At 45.3% G+C, this 23186-nt stretch overlaps 1 protein-coding gene across 1 annotated transcript; it reads right to left on the bottom strand.

The window, feature by feature from the left end:
- Window positions 1-65: 65 nt before the first annotated feature.
- fam20a (FAM20A golgi associated secretory pathway pseudokinase) lies at window positions 66-19302 on the bottom strand. The gene is made up of 11 exons (XM_072667749.1): window positions 17958-19302; window positions 15098-15291; window positions 14577-14627; window positions 12211-12289; window positions 12020-12112; window positions 7158-7273; window positions 6397-6577; window positions 5791-5900; window positions 4853-4934; window positions 4660-4719; window positions 66-3604 (listed from the first exon to the last, which is right to left on the bottom strand). Exons 1-11 carry the CDS (start codon window positions 18290-18292, stop codon window positions 3316-3318), a joined length of 1590 nt encoding a protein of 529 aa, XP_072523850.1. The 5' UTR covers window positions 18293-19302; the 3' UTR covers window positions 66-3315.
- Window positions 19303-23186: the final 3884 nt, after the last annotated feature.

The following is a 23186-nucleotide window of genomic DNA, read 5'->3' as shown; positions in this document are numbered from 1 at the left end:
TTTATTTCTTTTTTAGTAAGTTTAGTTTGATTGAAAAACCAATTTATTACAACAAACTCCTTTCTTTAATTATAGTAAACTATTACTCATATAGCACTGAAATGTACATTAAAATTACATGTATGATTCTTTAGAATTAGTATTTTCATCTACACATTATAAAACTATTCATTATAAAAAATGTCCCAGTCACAACTGATCACTGAACTGTAATCTGATAAACTTCGAAGATGTTCTCCGGTGGTAATTTTCCATCACTGGTAAAAATGACTTTCAATCTTTGTGCTGAGATGCCTTCAGTAAAACCAGGCTCGTCCAGCTATCCTCAGTGGCTTATGACATGTGTGTACCACAAGGGGGCAGCCTTAAACTGAGCACAGCAGTAAGCCTTACGCTTGTTTAGTCCCTGTCGAGAAGCACAGCCAATAGAATAGGACTCTCTGAAGCAGATAAATAAACATGACCCATGCTGCCTAATGCCAGGCGTGGGCTAGAGGGGTATAGCGCCCCCCAGCATGTGGAGCAGTGGAAGCAATGAAGGAACTGTGATCTCTGGAATGATGGTGGTGGAGCTCCATCCAGTACTTTTAGGATAGGAGGGGATGATGAGGTGGGGTGTTGATCATCATCGTCCAACATCACTCCAACAAAAGCAGAAGCAGGATAAACATTATTTTTCATTCTTGATTTCTGAAGAAACGCAGAATGAGGTGTCCCAATACTTTTGTCCATATAGTGTATGTATGTATGCGTCTGACCAGTCTTAAAGGTGCAGTAACAGACTGTTTATTGCTGAGGGCTGAAGAGAGGTTGGGAAACAGCGATGATGGATACGGGCCCGGATGAGCTGCATCACGTCTTCCGGCCTCCACTCGTTCTGCTCCTCCAGCTCCTCCCCACGCCTCCGCAGTCTCTGAGGAGAGGCAGGGGGGTTCTAGACTACTTGTTGTACTGAGGTACAGAATTTAGAGGGGCATGGCTGTACAGGAGATCTTGCCAAGAGGAGAATTACCGCTTGAGAATGTCTTCCGGCGTTGTCAGACACAAGAGGGCGCTCCCGAGGGAGTCCAAAATGAATGGGTTTATATGGAGTCATCGTTTCTAAATGTTTGATCAGTTCAATACGGGACAAATTAGGGAAATACATCATTCTACTTCCCACAAATTAAAGGAAGAACGTGGGAAAGTGATCGGACACTTTTTAATTTTTAAATGCCCCTTTTCCCAGCTAGCATGTACAGCCCATCAGTCTTCACAACAAACACACACAAACTGGCTCAACTCACCTATTATTTATTGGAACTCTGTCTTCACAATGCAGCTATTCCTGGAAATGCCCTCAATCCTGGTACCTCTGTAAACAACGTGCAATAATCTTAGTATGTGCAATCGTTTTGTTTATATAAGCGTATCTATTCTATTCTAATCCATGTATATGTTATTTTTTTATGTCTGTCTGATCCGTCTGATTGTCCAACCTGGAGGAGCGCAATCTCGTTGAGCTCAACATACGGCTTTGGCTAAATGCAGCCTACGCTAGTAGGCTAGCCCCTTTGCTAGCGTAATTAAGGCCTTTGCTTCAGCTTATGGAAGGTTATACGGCTCCGAGGGTCTATAACCAAAACACACGGCTATGAGCTAGCATTTTAAATATTTACTAATATTTACTAATATCCATAACTCCCATAAATCCCAAATACACTGACTCTGACCGAAAGTGCTTTTGGAAAGGCGCTGGGGCATTGTGGGAAATGTGGTGGCTGTCGTTGAGTGTCCTGTAATTCTGCTCAGCAATCAGGTCAAAACCCTCTACAGGTAGGAACCCCTTGCTGTGTGATCAGGTACTGCAAAACCCCTAGAAACCACTAGGGATACCATATCAACCACCTAGCAACCCCATAGAAACAACCTGGGTCAGGAAGGATAGGAACTGCTTCGGTAACACAAAAGCAACCACATGGAACAAGCGGACCCCTTTGGTTTTACATCATAGACCCCTGGAGGGACCCCTGGTGGGTTTGTTGGTGTGAAACGCTTGGTTCTAGATAGAGTTCTACAGTGGTGGTGAAGGGAACCTGTCTTTAAAATCGAATATCATTAAAATGGTGGAGGGATACATGCTGCAGGGCAAAAAAGTAGTCCCTAAAGAAACTGTATTAGTTGAGATTCTCCACTATTTTACCTTTATCATCATCATCATCATCATCATCATCATTCCATATAAAACTCTTGTTTTGAAGGCTTGTGTAGCTTCACTGGTGGGTTCGGATAGCAAATAAAATATGGGCTGTATCTGTGTTGTTGTTGTCATGGCGACCGGCCAGCGCCTGGTTCCTTTCACCACCACTGTAAAAAGAAATCAGTGGGTAAGTTTCTCTACAGTGAAGCTCAGTTTCACACCGAACCCTCTGGACTCTGGAGGACAGAGTTCACAGCTCAGTCATATTCTGAAATTTTGAGAAATCAGTGGACTTCCCCTTTTTTAACCAGGCTACGCCTTTTAGAGCGTACCCAGTAAAACCGAGCCTGACTTGACTGCGGTTCATTTACATGTCCTACGCTGCTCAGCGTTGCAATTTCACAGGTTTTAAGAACAAAAACAGGCCGTTTATGGCAGCGTCGGAGAAAGACAGGCACGCAGTAATGAGTAACATGTTCTAGCCTGCTCCGAAACCACCTTCCATCAACACTCGTGTTGCAAGAAACCGAGCACCGCAAGCTGGAACAGAGCTTCGCCTCTAGACACCTCGGATGATTTTTTTTGTGCTGGCTTTTCGAGATTCCACTTGAAAGCCCACAAGCTGCGTCTAGAGGAGACGGCCAAGGATTATCCGGCTCGCTCTCCGTCTGGAAAGAAAGCCATAAAGTCTATCTGCATTCGACGTTTTAATGGCGTGCACTTTCCTGTGGAGAAATCAAGCTCTTAACAGCTCTCTCCCCCTCCCCGAGCCTCTCTCGCGCTCTTGCTGAAACATGCTTACGCATCTTGTTTGTGTGAAGCATCATTAGCCCTTGGTTGTCGCTAATGAGTGTTCAAAAGGGGCGGAAAATGAGGATCACTCCGGCTGATGAAAGCTAATTCAGGTCCTTCTTCAGCACCATCTCTCTCAGAACCGTCACTGAACATCTGTCAATATTTAAATATTCCACTTCCCTGACCGCAAAAGCATCCGGTTTGGAAGCTCTCCGGTCCACCAGGAGCAAAGCTACCAGTCTACCAGGTCAGGTGGGCCGCTACATCCCCTCCACAGGCAAAGCATCAAGAACAACAGTAAGAAAAGTCTCGCTCGGTTCTGAGGACCCACTGTCCATCCCTCATCTCCATCCGTCCTCTCCTTCCCCTCTCCGGTCTTTCCGCCCTCTTTCCGTCTCGCCGCCGGACGCCACAAAGTCCGTGACCACCACTCGTGCCTCCCCCAGCTTCTTCAAGCACCGGCCCACCGCCCTCAGCACTCGATCTAGCCGCCGGTCCAGCGCCTGCAGGTGGGGCTCCGTCAGGATGGGCCTGAGAGTGTCCCGGCCCAAAGACTCCCTCATCACGTCGCTCAGCCGGTACTCGGGCCGAGCCAGCAGCCGGAGACGCAGCAGGGTGGAGCGCTTGATGCTGCAGAAGAGGCCAAGTTATTTAAGCAGTGATGCTAATGTTGCTAACAGCACATTAACATGAGCATTAACAGTGAGAGCTAGTCAGGCTAAAGTACAGCCTTCAAACATGGTGGAGGTAGTTTCCTCATCAACAGCTCACAGTGAGAGCTAGTCAGGCTGAAGTACAGCCTTCAAACATGGTGGAGGTAGTTTCCTCATCAACAGCTCACAGTGAGAGCTAGCCAGGCTGAAGTACAGCCTTCAAACATGGTGGAGGTAGTTTCCTCATCAACAGCTCACAGTGAGAGCTAGTCAGGCTGAAGTACAGCCTTCAAACATGGTGGAGGTAGTTTCCTCATCAACAGTTCACAGTGAGAGCTAGCCAGGTAAAGTACAGCCTTCAAACATGGTGAAGGTAGTTTCCTCATCAACAGCTCACAGTGAGAGCTAGCCAGGCTAAAGTATAGCCTTCAAACATGGTGGAGGTAGTTTCCTAATCAACAGCTCACAGTGAGAGCTAGCCAGGCTACAGTACAGCCTTCAAACATGGTGGAGGTAGTTTCACCAACAGCTCACAGTGAGAGCTAGCCAGGCTAAAGTACAGCTTCGGAGTTTGATAGTTGATATTTGCTGCTCTACTTTGTGGTGTAAAAGAAATGCACAGTGTTTGACACAGTAGCCTCTTTTCACTGGTCATAAGTATTTGGACGCAGATCTTTCCATGTGTCTTGGTGGAAAAGCTGGCCTGCTTCAAACGGCATAGAACTGAACTGAACTAATAGAGTTCAGTTACCAGACTGTGTATTGACTGTGTAGAGTTTACGCCCACTCTGCTTTCAGATGAACTGCTCGGAAATGTGGGGGACGCTTATATAAAATATTAATAATCTAAGTTATAAACTTTAATACTTAAAGTGTATTTATTTATTTTTTGTTTGTTATATTTTGTTTATATATATTTGTTTATAATACTTAAATAAACTAAATACTTATTCTTAGAAGTATCTCTAAATGCCTGCCTGCCTAAAAAGGTGGGCTGTGTGGACACGTCAGTGTTGGTGAGGGGACACTTACATGCAGCACTGAGTCAGGGGTGCCAGAATGGACATCTCATCATGAGAATGCCGTCCGAACCTGTGACACACACACACACACACACACATACACACACACACACACATACACACACACATTAGCTTATCTATGCAAACTGACCGGCTGTACAAATCACACACATCTGTAAACGTGGCTGGCTAAGAGCACAAACCCTCTGGCGTTGTCCAGGTGAAGCAGAAAGCCATCGTCCCCAAACTTGGTGAAGATTTCGTAGTGGTGTCGGTCCATGTTCCCTACAACAGAAAGAGGTGAGAGGGTTCTGTGATTTCCTGAATGAGCCTGGAGAAGATGTGACGTGTGAAAGGGGTCTAATGTTGGTTTGAACTGCTCCTGGTTTCAGGAACGATAAAAGGAACAATGTTGCGACTTTGTCCCCCAAACTGTGACCTGTTGCTACGTTTCATTTGAAATCGGAATTTGGATCCAAGTAAGAATGGAACCAAATTTCAACTGGAACGTCCCCACAAGTCCAATTTCCTACTCGGAAAGTGGGGAGAGCCTCACCAACCATGAGTTCAAAATCCAAGCTGGCTGCACCGCACTTCGGTCTTTCGGTGAATCATCAAATCAGTTGTGCACTCAATACTGTCCAACGTCTGTCTGTGGACGGGTTTCCATGATGGTTGGACGTGTGAAATACCGTATAGTGCGTTGTTATTCACTGGTATTGCTAACAGTGCAAACCCAAAACGTAAAAAGTGGGAGGTTTTGTGGTTAGATTCGCTGTAAAACACCTGGAAACTATCGTCAAACCAGTTGTCCTTAGCTTAATGTTTTTTGGAAATGTTTTGAAATAGTGTACGATTATCGTAATGCCCCAACTCGCGTGTGACGTTATTCCCTGGATATGAATGCAATGAACCCTCAGCAGTATCTGCTTCCAAGCCAGCAGACTCGCTGCTGTCACAGTAAATGGATCATTTGTGGTATGTATGAAAGTGTCGGCTGGAGTCTCGGTAAAATGTACTGAAGGAATAGCAGGGAAGGCATGAAATATCAGGAATTTCTGGAACTGGACACTTTTATGAGACTTGGAGAGCACAGTACTGGCTGCAGTGAGTCAGCCGTGAGAAGACTGAGCCACAGTACCTGTGAGGAAGTCAAAGATGGTCATGTCGATGATGTTGAGCAGTCTGTTTCCAGAGCTGTAAGGGTAGAGCCTCTTAATCGTGTCGCAGTACGATGGATTCACCTCCCACCTTCATCAAAGAAAGAACAGATCTTAGCGATGGGGTCTATCGCAGATTTCTCTGGTCTAAATATTTACCAGTAATGCACCCAGAAATGGGTGTCAAACTGGGTTCCTTCCAGGCCACAGGTCTGCAGAGGATAGTGTTCCTCCTAATTAATCACACCTGATTTAACTCAAAAGCCAATCAGCAAGGTCTCCTGAGAGTTCCACGAGGGTTAATGCTCGTCCCTGGAGAGCTGTGGAGCCCTGTTCGACACCCGTGAGAAAATCAAACAATCAATTCGATCTGAAAACCTCTTTTTGGATCTGTCCACTCTGTCTGATCTGGGTGACTGTTGTAGTGTTTGTTAGCTACATTAGCCTCGTAGCTCCAGTTTAAAATTTAAGAGGCAAAATTCAGACGACAAACGTTAGCTGGCTGATCGACTACATCTATGGTAGAACTGCGGAAATTGTAATTTAGCCAAAGCAGTGCTTTAATTCCTTGTGTATTTCAGGCTTACTCCTCTCTCCCGGTGAAGGTGTAGGAGCGGATCCAGGGGTTGGGGATGGAGATACGAGGAGCGATGCTCAGGCCGGGCAGGTAAGCAGACATGGATCCCTCCAGCAGGTCTGGGTGGCCACACACTGCGTACTCCGTCTTACAGACGTACAGACACTTGGCAAAGAAGCATGTGTTGTTTGCTGAACAACAAGAGAAAGGCACATATATACAATAATATTTTATATAAAATATATAAACAGAGTTTATAATGATAAAGAAATGTCAAAAATATATACCTTTAACCTATTCTCACTGGCCATTTTATGAGAAACACCAATCTGTTGCTGCACAGGTTATCAGCACCCCTTTATCTTCTGTATCAAGGTACCACCACAAGAGTCTGTAGCAGTACACCTATACGGTACATGTTTCTGATAAAATGGCCACTACATGTAGGACCAACAAGGTGTTCCAGTCATTCAGAGTCATTCAGAGTGGGGTTTGGTGTGAAACGCTCCGTTCTAGAGAACCTTACTCCGTCAGAAACCAGCCGTCTGAAGCTCTAATAAAAGCTTGTCTACAGAGAGGCTCAGTTTCCCACCGAACCCGACTCTGAATAAACTCTTCTCACAGCCTGAGTTATGGGAGGAATTTTGAGATATTGGTGGATTTCCACTTTAATGTCCTATCAGCTGACTAAATTGCTGTGGCGCTTTCATAACCAGAGCTGTGTACAGCAGTACGCACGAGTTCAACACGAGTGTGAGTGTGAGAGCTTGCCTGGCGAGGTGAAGAAGACGCTGCGGAGATCATCGCTGTGAGTGGTGTATAAGATCTCTCCCGTCACATTGACGAATCTGCCGACCACAGGAGGAACTCTGCGGAAATCCAGCACCCTGAGCACAACGAGAAACACGGCGATCTTTATTTAGGCGAAGGCGCCAACACATAAGACACTGATGCCCCAGCCATCCGTCAGTGATAGCGATAGGCGCGATAGGAGGAGTACTAGCGAACAGCGGGACTAGAAATGACTGAACTTAGGGAAAAAAAGATTGGGAAATAATAATAATAATAATAATAAAAATAATAAAAGATAGACGGGGCCCAAGTGGTCCAAGACCTTCTCTATCTAATGCTGTGGTGCTCAAACCTGGTCCGAACCCTGTACATGTTGTCATACGCAGCTACATTCGCTATAATCTCATTCTGAAGTTATTATTAATCTTAAGACTTATTATTTTTTTGTAAATTCATGCTAAACACTAGCTACATTAAAACTAACATGCATAGCTAACTATAAATAAAAACAGTGAAGGCAGAATGTTAGCTAGGTAGCCAGCTAGTGCTAAGTTAGCTAAATTAGCTACAATTATTACGCAGATAAGATCACTGTCTGTTCAAAATGACTGAATATTTCGCTCCACAATTTCCATAAATATCATAAAATGGGCTTCCAACCACCACCAGTGAGCCTGCGGTCAGACAGTGGATACAACCTTTTCGCGCTAGCTAGCTCCGAGGCTAACTCTCAGCCCCACATCAGCAGCTCAGCAAAAATATAGCTAGCTAGTTTATTATAATTTTTTTTTTACTTTATTTCGATGTGTAATTTATGTCAAGCAACGATTCTATTAACATTTAGTAATAAAACATCGGATGGAAAACATTTTATGGACGTTAGCTCACCGATTCCTGTCAGGAGCTGCTGACAGGAATCCGCTAGTTAGCTAATTAGCTCCAGCTAACAGCAGCTACCTAGCTAAGATAGCTAGCCAGCCGACTCTGTTGTAAGCAGCTCGTTCAGGTGCTGTTAATTAACACTAATAATTAATAATAATCAATAATCTGCCCACTAGACTATAAACATGACTGAGAAACTACCCAGAACCGTGGAAATCAGCAGGGTGAGAACACTGCTACAGAGACGCCATCAGCTAAGCTAAGCTAAGCTAAGCTAAGCTCTTGTCTTATTACGTTAGCTAGCGCTGAGTGAGTGATGATGTAATTTAATAACCTATATTATATTAATAACCTAATAAAAGCTCCATTGTCATCTTTCACACAACAATCATATAAATAATAAATTAAAATAACAAATTCAAGAGAAAACCTCTGTAAGGAGCTCCAAGGTAATAAGATGTGGCCACAAGTTAAGGTTTTCACAGTTTTCATTAATATATTAAAATGAATTACAAATTAATATCTTATATTGTGACCTCTATTTATTCATTTATGTTTTCAATAAATCAATTTTCCAGCTCAATACTTTAATATGTTTCTTGTGCCCTCAACTTATTAAAACGTGGTCACAATATATTTTCTTGTGGCTTCAATATATTTTCTTGTGGCCTCAGTATATTATCTTGTGCCCTCAAATTATTAATATGTGGTCACAATATATTTTCTTGTGGCTTCAATATATTTTCTTGTGGCCTTAGTATATTATCTTGTGCCCTCAAATTATTAATATGTGGTCACAATATATTTTCTTGTGGCTTCAATATATTTTCTTGTGACCTCAGTATATTATCTTGTGCCCTCAAATTATTATTATGTGGTCACAATATATTCAAATGCGGCTTCAATGTATTATTTTGTGCCCTCCAATTATTAATAGGTGGTCACAATATAGATAATTGTGTCTTCAATATATTTTCTTGTGGCCTCAGTATTTTATCTTGTGCCCTCAAATTATTAATATGTGGTCACAATATATTTTCTTGTGGCTTCAATATATTTTCTTGTGACCTCAGTATATTATCTTGTGCCCTCAAATTATTAATATGTGGTCACAATATATTTTCTTGTGGCTTCAATATATTTTCTTGTGACCTCAGTATATTATCTTGTGCCCTCAAATTATTAATATGTGGTCACAATATATTTTCTTGTGGCTTCAATATATTTTCTTGTGACCTCAGTATATTATCTTGTGCCCTCAAATTATTATTATGTGGTCACAATATATTCAAATGCGGCTTCAATGTATTATTTTGTGCCCTCCAATTATTAATAGGTGGTCACAATATAGATAATTGTGTCTTCAATATATTTTCTTGTGGCCTCAGTATTTTATCTTGTGCCCTCAAATTATTAATATGTGGTCACAATATATTCAAATGCGGCTTCAATGTATTATTTTGTGCCCTCCAATTATTAATAGGTGGTCACAATATAGATAATTGTGTCTTCAATATATTTTCTTGTGGCCTCAGTATATTATCTTGTGCCCTCAAATTATTATTATGTGGTCACAATATATTCAAATGCGGCTTCAATGTATTATTTTGTGCCCTTTAATTATTAAGATGTGGTTACAATATATTAATTTTTGGCCTCAATTTAATAATGTATGGCCTCAATATATTATCTTGTGCCCTCAAATTGTTAATATGTGGCCACAACATATATTTAAATGTGGCTTCAATTTAATAATTTGTGGCCTCAATTTATTATCTTGTGCCCCCAAATTAGTAATACATGCTCACAATAGATTAAATTGTGGCAGAAATATATTAATTTATTCATTTAATGAATATGTTTTATTTCTTATCTCACAATGTTAAAAAAAATTATCTGATGACAACAAAATATTGTGCCATGGCTGCAATATATATTAAAATATTACCATGTGGCCTAAATATAGCATTAATAAATGGTCTCACTGGTCCCACTGCAGGAGGGCGTGCAAATTCAGTAAAGGTATATATTATTGTCTTGTATCTTATATTAGATATAGCACGTCATGCTAGACGTGTTATATCTAATTCTCATTTTTTATAAATAAATGATATTTAGCAGTTTTATCTGCTAAATATAATTAAATTTATTCCAATCTTGCATTATTATTACCATGACATGTTGGATTATTGACTTCTGGTGAAATCTGGTGAGAATTCCTGTATTTTTTAATATCGCAATATATAATAATATATAGCAGAAAAGAAAATATGTATCGCAATGCTATTTTTTTCTAGTTTGTCTCAATATATTGGGCGGTATGTATACAATATTTTATTTATGGCCTAAATATCTTATCTCCTCAGTCCTCAGTATATATCATTTGGTGAGCTTGACTTTATGTCATAGCTTTAATATAGAATCAATATATTACATTATGGCCCACATCCTGTAACTGTAACTCCTCGAGGCTTCACTTTAAAGCTGACTGGTGGAGAGATAGAGACCCCCCCGCCCCCCTCCTCGTCTCCATCCCCCTTCATAATTACTCACTTTCATAATGAAAGCTCTGTCTCAAGTCTAATCTCGCCCGGCCTGTTGAGACTGCCTCATTACAATGCAGCCCTGACACACCAGCCTGCTGCCGATCAGACTTCAGCAGCGCTGCATTTCAGAATGAAGCTCTTTGTCTCGACACGTTTAAGATGTTGTGCAAACAGCTGAGTGGTCTCGGCCCGCAGAGCGCCGGGCGTCTGATCCGCGGTGTGTGTGGGCGGCCTGGGTTCTAACTTTATCGCTCACCTTTAGGAGGATCTGCAGCGTAGACTACACAGCGGGAGGGAAAACACTCATTACAGGGGAGGCTCTTTCTCAATAACTGCTTATTTCAGAGACACTCGGCGACACTCGCCAACGTCTGACGGCCCAACTCACAACAACAGGCTGCCAATTAGGCCTTTAGCTGCTGACGGCTGCCCCGGGTGGAAACCGCTGAGCAGATTAGCACTGCGCTTCCAGGAACGCCACACGTACTTCCCAGGAGAACCCAATCATTCCTGAGCATAACCTGGCTGTATAACCTGGCTGTATAACCTCGCGGTATAACCTCCCTGTATAACCTCGCGGTATAACCTCGTGGTATAACCTGGCTGTATACCCTTATTGTATAACCTTGCGGTATAACCTCACTATATAACCTCGCTGTATAACCTCACTATATAACCTCGCTGTATAACCTCACTGTATAACCTCGCTGTATAACCTCGCTGTATAACCTCGCTGTATAACCTCACTATATAACCTCGCTGTATAACCTCGCTGTATAACCTCACTGTATAACCTCACTGTATAACCTCGCGGTATAACCTGGCTGTATAACCTCGCTGTATAACCTGGCTGTATAACCTGGCTGTATAACCTCATTGTATAACCTCGCGGTATAACCTGGCTGTATAACCTGGCTGTATAACCTTGCGGTATAACCTGGCTGTATAACCTCACTATATAACCTTGCTGTATAACCTTGCGGTATAACCTCACTATATACCCTCGCTGTATAACCTGGCTGTATACCCTTATTGTATAACCTTGCGGTATAACCTCACTATATAACCTCGCTGTATAACCTCACTATATAACCTCGCTGTATAACCTTGCTGTATAACCTTGCTGTATAACCTTGCGGTATAACCTCACTATATACCCTCGCTGTATAACCTGGCTGTATACCCTTATTGTATAACCTTGCGGTATAACCTCACTATATAACCTCGCTGTATAACCTCACTGTATAACCTCACTATATAACCTCGCTGTATAACCTTGCTGTATAACCTTGCTGTATAACCTTGCTGTATAACCTCACTATATAACCTCGCTGTATAACCTCGCTGTATAACCTAGCTGTATAACCTCGCTGTTGGGGGTTGGGGGTGTCCTGATGGAAAGTGAGGAATTACCTGTCCAGGTGGAAGGAGGCAATCTCTGCGTTGTGTCTCTGAAAATCGACGAAATAGAAGAAGTCCTCAGGTGTCTCCTCGTGTCGCTCCTGTCTAAACAACAAACGGACACGGTCATTTACAGCGTGCTCTGACCCGTCACACACTGTACGTCCACTGGTTACACTCTACGCCCTTACAGTTAGCCTCACCTCATAGGTTTGAACATAGCTTTCCCAAAGTCCTGCAGCTTCAGCGCCAGCTTCAGGTGATGCCCACTGGGCTTGACCACTGAGGAGGGGGACACAGATTTGTATTACAAATGACTGAGTGCAATCAAATGCTCACAGGGATGTTTAGAGTAGAGGCTGGGGGCAAGCTCTTGGTAGATACCCAGATTCCCAGAAGAAATGCTGGACGTATAGCTGCGTATCTTCAAGGGTTTTGGAGTGAGCGAGTGAACGAGGGAACGAGTGCACGAGTGAGCGAGTGTGCGAGACTCCTGGCACTGATGGCTTAATTACATACAGTGTTTTTGAGGCCGGTGCTCGGTGAGCCTTGCGCTCCGTTGCTGCTCGTCCATTTTCCTTGAGGTTGTGGCATTCCATGGAAAGCTGCCTCCAACCCCAAACCACAGCGAGAGCCTTTTTTTAGCCTCTCCGAGACTCAGCGGCCTAAACAGCGCACAGCCGCCATCAGGATCCAGGAAACAGGTGACTCATGAATCAGCGCGAAAGCTGATTGCAATCAAGCAAAGTAGAACAACAAAGCCTGGAAGAGCTCTAAACGTAGGAGGCTAAACAAATACCAGGACCAATTAAAGGAGAACTCCACCAACTTCTCAAACTTTGCTGCATAATTAAAATGCTGCGATGTAAACAAAGTGATACAGCGCTGGTGAGCAGAAGCAGAGCTCTAATAAAAGCTCCTAATGGTGATGAAGACGCTGCCTGATGCCTGAGACACGGTTCTACCAGAGTTCTGAGAAGAGTTCGGCTCTAGAACCTGCTTTTAAAATCAGATCATTAAAAGGGTGGAGGGATACGTGCTGCAGGGCAAAGAAGTAGTCCCTACAGAAAACTGGATTAGTTGAGATTCTCCACTGTTTTACCTTTATCATCATCATCATCATCATCATTCCATATAAACCTCAGAAGACTCGTGTAGCTTCACTGGTGGGTTCAGATAGTAAATAAATTATGGGCTGTATCTGTGTTGTAGTCATGGCGACCAGCCAACCCCTGGTTTCAATTCACCACCACTGTACAGAAATCAGAGTAGGTGAGTTTCTACGAAGCTGAGTTTCCTATTCCTTTAATTCTGAGGGGAAAATCTTTGGAGAAAAGGGAAAACAGAGGTTGGAGTAAAAGTCCCTGCAAGGGCCTGTTTGGTTTCGGGAGGGGAGCCGACGGGGGGCGGTGGTGTTGGTGATGTGGTGGCAGAACTACCCTCACTATGATTCCAGGGCTACATTTCTCTGCACTTCAGAGGGATTCTTTGACGTTTACAGACGCCGGTTGTTTGTAGCTGCACGGTTTCTGTGGCTCAGCCAGAAGCTGCTATAAAAGGCTGCAATCCCATAATATCATTCTATAGAAAGCCAGCAGAGCATTCCATACAGGGAGGAGAGGGCACAAACGAGTAGAAGTTGCCTTTGGTCATCTCCTCGTGTTCACATGGTGGAGGTAGTTTCATCATCAACAGCTCACAGTGAGAGCTAGCCAGGCTAAAGTACAGCTTCCAAACATGGTGGAGGTAGTTTCATCATCAACAGATCACAGTGAGAGCTAGCCAGGCTGAAGTACAGCCTCCAAACATGGTGGAGGTAGTTTCATCAACAGCTCATAGTGAGAGCTAGCCAGGCTAAAGTACAGCTTCCAAACATGGTGGAGGTAGTTTCATCAACAACTCACAGTGAGAGCTAGCCAGGCTAAAGTACAGCCTCCAAACATGGTGGAGGTAGTTTCATCAACAGCTCATAGTGAGAGCTAGCCAGGCTGAAGTACAGCTTCCAAACATGGTGGAGGTAGTTTCATCATCAACAGCTCACAGTGAGAGCTAGCCAGGCTGAAGTACAGCTTCCAAACATGGTGGAGGTAGTTTCATCATCAACAGATCACAGTGAGAGCTAGCCAGGCTGAAGTACAGCCTCCAAACATGGTGGAGGTAGTTTCATCAACAGCTCATAGTGAGAGCTAGCCAGGCTAAAGTACAGCTTCCAAACATGGTGGAGGTAGTTTCATCAACAACTCACAGTGAGAGCTAGCCAGGCTAAAGTACAGCCTCCAAACATGGTGGAGGTAGTTTCATCAACAGCTCATAGTGAGAGCTAGCCAGGCTGAAGTACAGCTTCCAAACATGGTGGAGGTAGTTTCATCATCAACAGCTCACAGTGAGAGCTAGCCAGGCTGAAGTACAGCTTCCAAACATGGTGGAGGTAGTTTCATCAACAACTCACAGTGAGAGCTAGCCAGGCTAAAGTACAGCCTCCAAACATGGTGGAGGTAGTTTCATCAACAGCTCATAGTGAGAGCTAGCCAGGCTGAAGTATTAGTTTTATATGTATATAAAAATGTACCTTGGGAGCAGTCACATGATCCCTTTAAGGCTTTCTCATCTTGAGTGTAATCTGAAAAAGATGAAGGTGTCTATCAGACGTTAGCTCTTCAGACAGACACTAAATGTAAGTTTTATAATTTTAATAATTAATATATATATTATTAGACTACAGCATTGTTACATTTATTACATAATATTCATACACTATTCGATTTTGTTACTTTAGAGCTATAATATTATATTCATATAATAAACCACTATTAGATTCTTATGAATATTTTATTATTATATTCAACAGATTCTCAGAATAAAAATGCATATATAAATATTACAAAATTAGATTACAATATATTTCCTAACTATAACAGATTTTTAGACTATAATAAAAACTAATAATTATAAAAAGTAACAGATGTTGAAAATGGTTGGTTTTACAGATCATTTGATTGCAGCAGGACACTGCTAGACTATCAGACATGACTGGATTTATTAGAATAACAGATTATTAGATTACTGTAGCTGGTTCTGGTAAATACTCACCCGCTCCGATGATGGGGGCGCTCTGCATGTCCTGCAGTAGCGTGTCGACGTTGCGGTCGTCTCTGGAGTACAGGGCATAGCGGTTGATCCCCAAGTGGAATTTCAGCCAGCTGGCATCGGGGTTAAAGGTCACCGGCTGCTCAGGCACTGAGATATTGGACGCAGCCGCGGCCTCGATGTACAACTTCTGCTGCCTGCGGATGGGGTGGTGGTGTGTGTGTGGGGGGGGATACAGTTATTATTCACCAGCTTCTTACTGGAATTTCCATTCCACCTTAAATGGTGGAGCTTTTTAGGCCCACCGGCAAATATTTGCAGCTGGACGGATCGATACTGTGACATGACGGCTCAAGGTCTGACCGGAAACAGCTTTACGAAGCCTGGTTTGCAGACGTTAGTCTTCCTGATATGTGCAGCTCTCTTAGGAGCACATGCCCTCGTCTGGGTTCTGACCTCTGAAGGTCTGACCTCCTGGAATACGTCGATTATCGCGAGGTTCAGCCTGGTCCACCACTGCTGATGTTTTCAGACCGAAGCTTCTGTAAATAATGAGCTGATTGATGACAGACTCCTAAAAAGAGGTGACCACTGCCTTCCATGCTTACCCCTCGCAATCAGTGTAGCTGACCTCAGCACAGCCACAAACCACAGGCCAGCGAGAGCTTGCACACCACACCCCACACTCGGTTTCAGCTGCATACGACTGACCAATCATTTAGGATCGCCGAAGGAAGCCAGAACTGTCCGCCATTTAGTCTAATCTTGCCAAATGGTCGCTACGCTGTTGCTACGTTGTTGCCATGTGGTTGCTATGGTATCCCAGGTGGCTGCTATGGTGTTGTTATGTAATATTGTTAAGTAATTGCCATAGCGTTCTTCAGTAGGTACAATAATATTGCTACGTGGTATCTCAGACCGCCTTCATTGAGCTTCAGTCTGTCCGGTAAGTGCAGCTCATGGAAGTTCCTCTACAACTTGACAGCCAAGCCTGTCAAGTCTGTCAATCACTTCATTCCTGAGTGTAGCCCCGCCTTCTTACGCTAGAGCAGAGTAAGGGTTCAATTAAAACGGGCCGATATCAGCACAGGGAGAACTGAATGGCAACACTAGCAACTAGCAACTAACTAGCAACACCGCATCATCCACTAAACAACTCGAGAGCAATCACAGAAGAATGCTATGGCAACTACTTAACAATATATCTTAAACAATTACCAACACCATAGTAGCCACCTGGGATACCAGGTGGTTGCTAAGTTGTCACCGTAGTGTTGTTCGGTGGCTGCTCTTGAGTTGTTTAGTGGATGATATGGTGTTGCTAAATAGTTGCTATGTCATTGCTACATGGTTGCCATGGTATTCCTGGTGGTTACTAATGGAATTGCTTAGTGGCCGTCAAGTAGTTGCCATACCATTGTTAGGTGGTTGCTACTGAGTTAGTCAGTGGTTGCATTTAGGTGTGTTATGGTGTTAGAGAGTTAGCGCCCCCTGCTGGGCTGGTGGGCTCATGTAAGTGTTTTAGGGTTGTTTTTGCTCTCTCGTGGACGGATCTAGCCTTATTAAAAGTCTTATTCCTCCACGTTCTGTGAGGGGGCTTCAGATCAGGCTGTTCTCATTTAGATCGCAGCCAGAGGGGAACCGATCAAAGCCTCCCACGAAACCACACTGACAGCCAGGGTGCAGATGGAAAAGGCCCCCTGTGTTTTCTTATGAGGACGCACTGTAAATGCTAATATGCCAGTCACGGTCCGTGCTACTGTGGTGTGTGCACACGTACGAAAGCGACAGGTCTTCTCAACCACTTCCGGGGTCATTTACATATCCCTGATTTGCGCTAAGATAGGGTTGAATCCTCTTCAGAGCTCTGTATCATCACTTAAGACAGCGAGGGCCGGCCCTTCCTTCCGCTCGTGGTGAAAAGGACGGGGTCATTTTTCCGCTGCTGTTGATGACCGAACGAGTCACAGTGACCCTGCACACGCTCCTGACCCTCAAACAGAATCCACGTGGCCTAAGACTCGCAGTTAGAGTGGGTTATTAATCACAGGGTTGTGGGGTCAATACCCACGTCTGCTAAGCTGACACTGTTGGGACCTTAAGCAAGGCGGTTAACCCTCTTTTTTGCAGGGGTGCTGTACCACAGCTTTCTAAGCTAGGCATTATACTTATTAAGGTAAGGTTGCAATGGTATGGAATTTTAACGGTATGCTAACTATCTCAGAGCTTTGTGGTATTAGAGTATTTCACAATTTAAAGTAAAGTTCATTTCCCAACTTTCCAGCACAAAATCAAATAATATTATCATTTATTTTTAGACAGGAGCCATATTTACAATAAAACGTGACAGGGTGGTAAGTGGTTAAGTTCCTGACCCAATCAAATTGAAACATCATTGCCTTATTTGCATAAATAGGTCTGTATTTTGCTTGACGGACCCTGTCTAATGCGAAAACGCGAAAACGTCCCCTTTGTGAGGTCATTTAATGCAACAGTACATTACGTACAGGCAAAAACGTTTGTGTTACGGGGTGGTAAGTCAAACTGAGGGACGCACACAAATGTCTACAAAAAAAAAATATACATATCCAAATTCGTTTATGTGAACTCCCCCTATCACTAGCAATGCCCCCAACACAAGGAGGGTGAAGACTAGCACCTAATTAGGACTAGGCATCGCTAGTTAGCCTAGCGTGTTCGGAGGAAAGCCTACCTCCCCCTTCTTCGGCTTTCCTCTGATAACGTACATCATATTACACCACCAGGACGCTATCAGGGTATGTTGACTGTCCCAAGGTCCGTCTGTGGCCAACAGAACATTGCAAGAACTTGGGAACATCACATCCTCTGCAGTTGCACTCACCTCTCCCAGCGGGTCACTTTCCTCCGATAGTACCCCATCAGCTCCTCTTCCTCCAGCAGCCTCTCGTCCGGCACCAGCTCTGGCAGACGGATGTTGAACAGCGGGTGTCCAAAAAGCCTTTCCAACTTGGACCCCTGCTCTGTGAAGTTGGTGCTTGGGGTCCATTTGTGGCCAACTTGTCCTTCAGACCTGACACTGCCATTAACTGCCTGGCAGGTGCAACCATTCCTGGACAGGTGATACCAGGTTCTCAGCCTGGGGAGCAGCACAAAATAGACATCAGCTGCCAGGACAGTGGTCAAGGTGATGGCCAGCAGGAACCGGTCCCTCCTCATGCCTGCGTTGAGACGGTCTCACGAAGCAGACCAAGGTAGCCGGTCTATCATCCCGGAGGGTTCTTTTGTGGGAGGAGACAATGTCACGTTGACCCTAACTGAACCTGCCACTTGGCTGAGATGGGCTTTGAAGGTAGACCTCCACCATACCGGGTTGATCTGTGGGAGAAAACAGTCTCTGGTTGATCTGATTCCACCGGTTACCTCAGTGAGAAGGTCTGAGAAGGTAGACGACCCATCAAGCAGGGTTCGTTGGTGGATCAAGACTGGTGGGTTCTTCTGTGGATCTGGTTCCACTTGGTCATGGTGGGTTCTTCTCTAGGCTAAGGCAGACTCTGGCTGATCCGAGCCCACCTGTTACTGGACCACCCACCAAGCTGGGATTCTTTGGAGCATCAAGACAAGCTCAGGCTTACCTAATCCCACTTCTTAGAGTTGAAATTATCGTAGAAGGCAGACAATCCACCATCCTCGGTCCTTCTGATCCCACTGCTTACAGAGCTGAGGTGGTCTTAGAACCACGGACTGATTCCTTAGACTGACCTGATTCCACTCGTCCCTTGGTCAAGATGGTTTCTGAAGGTAAACCTCTGGCTAGGTGAGGGTGATTTCATCCAGCTTGCAATGGACCAGGATTCGCAACGTCTTCTCAACTCTCGCACCAAGTGTCGAGGTTCTTGTCTCCAACGGGACTCGGCCAGGCAGTTCCGCCCCCCTGGGAAGTAGGACTCTGAGGAGGCTGAGTGAGGCAGTGCCTCTGTATGTGCATGTCTCTCTCTCTACCTCTCTCTCTCTCTCTATCTCTCTCTCTCTCGGCTGACTGAGACCATGCCCTCAGCCACTGTTCTGGGCTGCTCTCCTGCTCTCTTCTGACTGAAGCCTGGAAACGCTCTCGCGCTCTTCTCTCGCCTCTGGGCACTGCTCCAGCTGCACCTTCTCACTTCCCATGTAGGCACAGCCTCTGGTCAAACACACGCCGTCACGGAGCGCGAGAGTGAGCGAGTGACAGAGACGAGGGGGGAGAGAGAGAGAGAGAGAGAGAGAGAGGGAGGAAGAGAGGGAGGACCCACAATCTCTCTCTCTCTCTCTCTCTCTTGAGAGTCGGTGCAAACAAGCCCAGCGCTCCTACGTCGTCTTTTCGCTCGCAGAAATGACAGGGAGGAACGTGGCGGCGTTCTCCTCGGCTTTGAGCGCCGGCTGGAGAGGAACAGCTGAAATTTGAATGTGGCATTGCTGCGGAATGCTGGAGCGCCGGATGGGAAATACAGAAGGCATTTCCCAGCCTGCATCTGTACTTCTCCTGCCATGATATTTTTGAACATCTGATATTTGTTTGTGAGAGAGTATGTGTGTGTGTGTGTGTACTTGTTTTCATATATCTCCTGGACAGAAAGGTCCTAACTTTGCCAAAAGCAGAAGACTTTTTGAGAAGTGATTTTTTACAAAAGCTCCATGTTTGAGTTTCTAAAACTTCTTAAGTTAAATATTTTTAGGTTAACCCCTTATACTACACCCTAAGGAGTTAAAGAAGTTAGGAAATGAATCACCTTGCGTGTTTAAGGTGGTAGTAAATTCAGGCTCGGGACTCATACTTTGAGAAGAGTGCAGTACAGTGCAGCTGAATCTGCAGGTGTATGTAAGCTTACGGTCATACTGGTCTACCAGCAGTGGCAGAAATGTGGCCCGGTCCACACAAGATTCTCCTCATTCTTGCAGTACTGCAGGACTCACATAACTATTCCTACTAACACATATTCTGACCTGGACTCCCCATCCTGTATCCCTTTATATGGACAAAAGTATTGAGACACCTGCTGATTAATTCTTTCTTCTGAAATCAAGGGTGTTAAAAAGAGTTGATCCTGATTTTGTTGGAGTAACTGTCTCTACTGTCCAGGGAAGAAGGCTGTCTACTAGATTTGGGAGGAGAACTGCTGTGAGGATTTGATTGCATTCAGCAACAAGAGTTACAAGAGTTAGTGAGGTCAGGATGTTGGATGCATCCCAAAAGTACTGGATGGAGCTCCACCATCCATCATTCCAGAGAAGACAGTTCTTCCACTGCTCCACAGCTCCTCAATGCTGGGGGGCTTTAAATACCCCTCCTCTAGCCCAGGCCTGGCATTAGGCAGAGGGCAGCGCTTCTTTGCAGGGACTAGACAAGCTGTGTGTCTCAGTCAGCAATGGGTGCAGCTTCAAGTAGCTGAATGCCTTCATGAGAAGGGGTGGGTGTCCACAAACATTTGGGAAAACAGTATAGCGTAACATGCGTAACATGTAGGGATGTACCATGTCCCGGCATTCCACCAAAAAACGAGTGCTGCAATGGGACGACTTTCTTGGGCCGTGTAGTGGGGACTGTATTGTTGTCCTTCAGGACAGCAAGATCTCCGAGGCAGTGAGGAATGAAGACGGAAACCCGAGGACTATATTTAACCGCTGTAAAACACAGCTCTTTCCCCAAACTACCAAACAGTCAGATGTGCCATTCCACAGGCACGGCGCTATTCCGGAGAGCGGTCCGAGCTCATTTCTGACAAACAGCTTCGGCGACGGTGGCTCAATCAACAAGGAATTGACGTCGTTGATGTTTCCAGATGTTTAGCAGTGGGGGGGGGGGGGGGGGGGGGGGGGGGGTTGTGGGTAACACCCTGTCTGTTACTACTACCGCACCGTGAACTCATCGCTGGCTCTTTTCCAGCGATTAAAAGGAGGGCGGTGGAAGGGGATGGGGGTGGTCTGTGGTGCGGGGGTGGTGGACTTTCTCCAAGAAATCCATCCATCGCATCTGCTACCAGAAGTTTGGACGGTTGGACAGCTCTAAGCCTCGACTCAGAAAAAAGGAACAGGCAGTCAGTGTTTTCTCCCTCTCGGAGCTTCGGGGAGACCATCAGACTGATGCTCCTCTCTCCAGGCCGCTCAGCTTGCTGTCTTGGATTATTTACAGAGAGCAGGGGCTCAAGATTCCGGGATGTTTTCCAGCACATAACAGCGCGTCAAAAGTTGTCTTTCGGGAGAAATCTTGGAGCGAAAGCGAAAATAAACTTTTCCCACATTCAAAAAACTCGAAAAACTCTCTGCCGTCGTAAAAACAGCGGCCCAAACCGCCGGCGGGAGGGTTAGTGGTACGGACGTGCCGTGCTGGAAACCTACATACTTTGAATACGTGCATACACAACATGGCCAAAAGTTTGTGGACATGTACTTTTCATTCTTCTGAAAGGAAGCCTGTAAACAGGGACTCTGCTGCAGTAGACAACGCTGCTCTTCTGGGAAGCTTTTTTCTGGGAAGATCTTCTGGCGAACCGTCAATCCGGCAGCTTGATTTAGGGGGAGTGTCGGTGTGTCTTTGCTATGATAACGACGGGAAAAGTTCGCCTTGCTCGGCTCGAAATGCTCAGAAGTCATGTACCGAGTCTCTTAATGAATTGTGGGTGTGTTTTTTTTTGGGGCGTAACGTGCAGTAATGAACCAATCAGCGTGTCGCTTGCCACCATTCCCTTTAAGAGCCAGGTGCGGTCAGTCTGACCTTGGCGGGTTGCTATTTCAGTGGTGTAAAGTGTGTGTGTGTGTGTGTGTGTGTGTGGGGGGGGTTCGGGCTGCACGCGCCTGTGTTGACAATTCACTGCCAATCCGGGATGCCCCAACTCTACCAACCTACCCAGTCCGAGACAGCATGACCAGTTGTGCTCTCTCAGGCTCCGGCTGCTGATGGTAAAGTGGCCTCTCGGAGCCCCCACTATAACTACTAACCCTCTACACTGAGTTCAGAGTTCTCAAACTATTAATAATAAGGCAAATATTATTATTAATAATAATCAGAGGTTCTAAATATTGATGACTGGCTGTTAACTGAGGCCTGTTCTTATTAAGCCCCAACCACGATTCCTCCACCCTGCCGGCATGCTGCAGGATAAGGAGTCAGGCCCTTAGTTCCTTTCCCATTTCCTATTTCATTTTTGGTCACATCCAGATCCAGGTTGCATAAAACCAGCGGGAGTTTCCACATTCCCAGACGGGGAGCTCGGCCAGCCCTGGGATTCCAGCGTCATGTTTTTTATCTGGACTAATTCACTCCCGCGACCTCCCAGCTTCCTCGTCACTGGATAGGTAGAACAACTGATAAATCAAAACATGGGCCGCTCTCGTGTTCAGCCGGAACGCTCAGGAATGTCTGAACCAGCGCCTGCCAAGATCCGAGGAGCAGACCCGGCCTGGTGCTGGAGCTCCCCGTGAAGACCGACGTCAATCCGCTGCTGTACGTTGACGCACTGCGAAGAATGGGAGGCATTGTTCCAGCTGGGCTCATTTCAGCCGAACCCACGTACGGTGGCATGCAAAAGTTTGGGCACCCCTGATCAAAATCTCGGGTTCTGTGAAAAAGTAGGTGAGCAGGAGATGAGCTGATCTCCAAAAGACATGAAGTTAAAGACGAGACTTGGGAAAGTCCAGGTGATGCAAACTCCTCAAACCTCGTCCCAACGATCAATCAGCGGCCGTGGGCTCCTCTAAGCAGCTGCCGAGGGGCTGGTTCCTCAGTTCCTGCAGCTCCCACTCATAGCGCCCCCTAGCACTAGCAATGCTCCGACACAAGTAGGATGAGGACTTAACACATGCCTCTTTTCGGTTGCCGGGTGGCCAATGCACTCTGAGGAAAGTGCCAGGCCCCCAGCTAACAGGTGCCCGTGAGCAATGAGGGAAGAGAGCGCCATCTAGCCAGCCGGAGAGAGCGCAGCCAGTTGTGCTCTTTCAGACTCCGGCTGCTGATGGCAAAGCGGCGTGGCTCGGGATTCGAAGTCGCGACCCCCCCGGGCCGTAGCGGCGTGGCTTTAGCGCATCACTGAGTGAGGTGAGGTGAGGTGAGATCAGGTGGAGGTTCCTTTTGTTTTACTGT

This window comes from Salminus brasiliensis, chromosome 22 (genome assembly GCF_030463535.1).
Source record: "Salminus brasiliensis chromosome 22, fSalBra1.hap2, whole genome shotgun sequence".
NCBI classification, from domain to species: Eukaryota; Metazoa; Chordata; class Actinopteri; order Characiformes; family Bryconidae; genus Salminus; species Salminus brasiliensis.
Note: the sequence above shows the minus strand (reverse complement) of the source record. Positions and strands in the feature narration are given on the sequence as shown.

Coding starts and splice junctions, on each gene's coding strand:
- fam20a (XM_072667749.1), bottom strand. CDS start 18,292: ATGAGGAGGGACCGGTTCCTGCTGGCCATCACCTTGACCACTGTCCTG. Junction 15,292..17,957: donor AAAGTGACCCGCTGGGAGAG/GTGAGTGCAACT, acceptor CCCCATCCGCAG/GCAGCAGAAGTTGTACATCG. Junction 14,628..15,097: donor CGCCCCCATCATCGGAGCGG/GTGAGTATTTAC, acceptor CATCTTTTTCAG/ATTACACTCAAGATGAGAAA.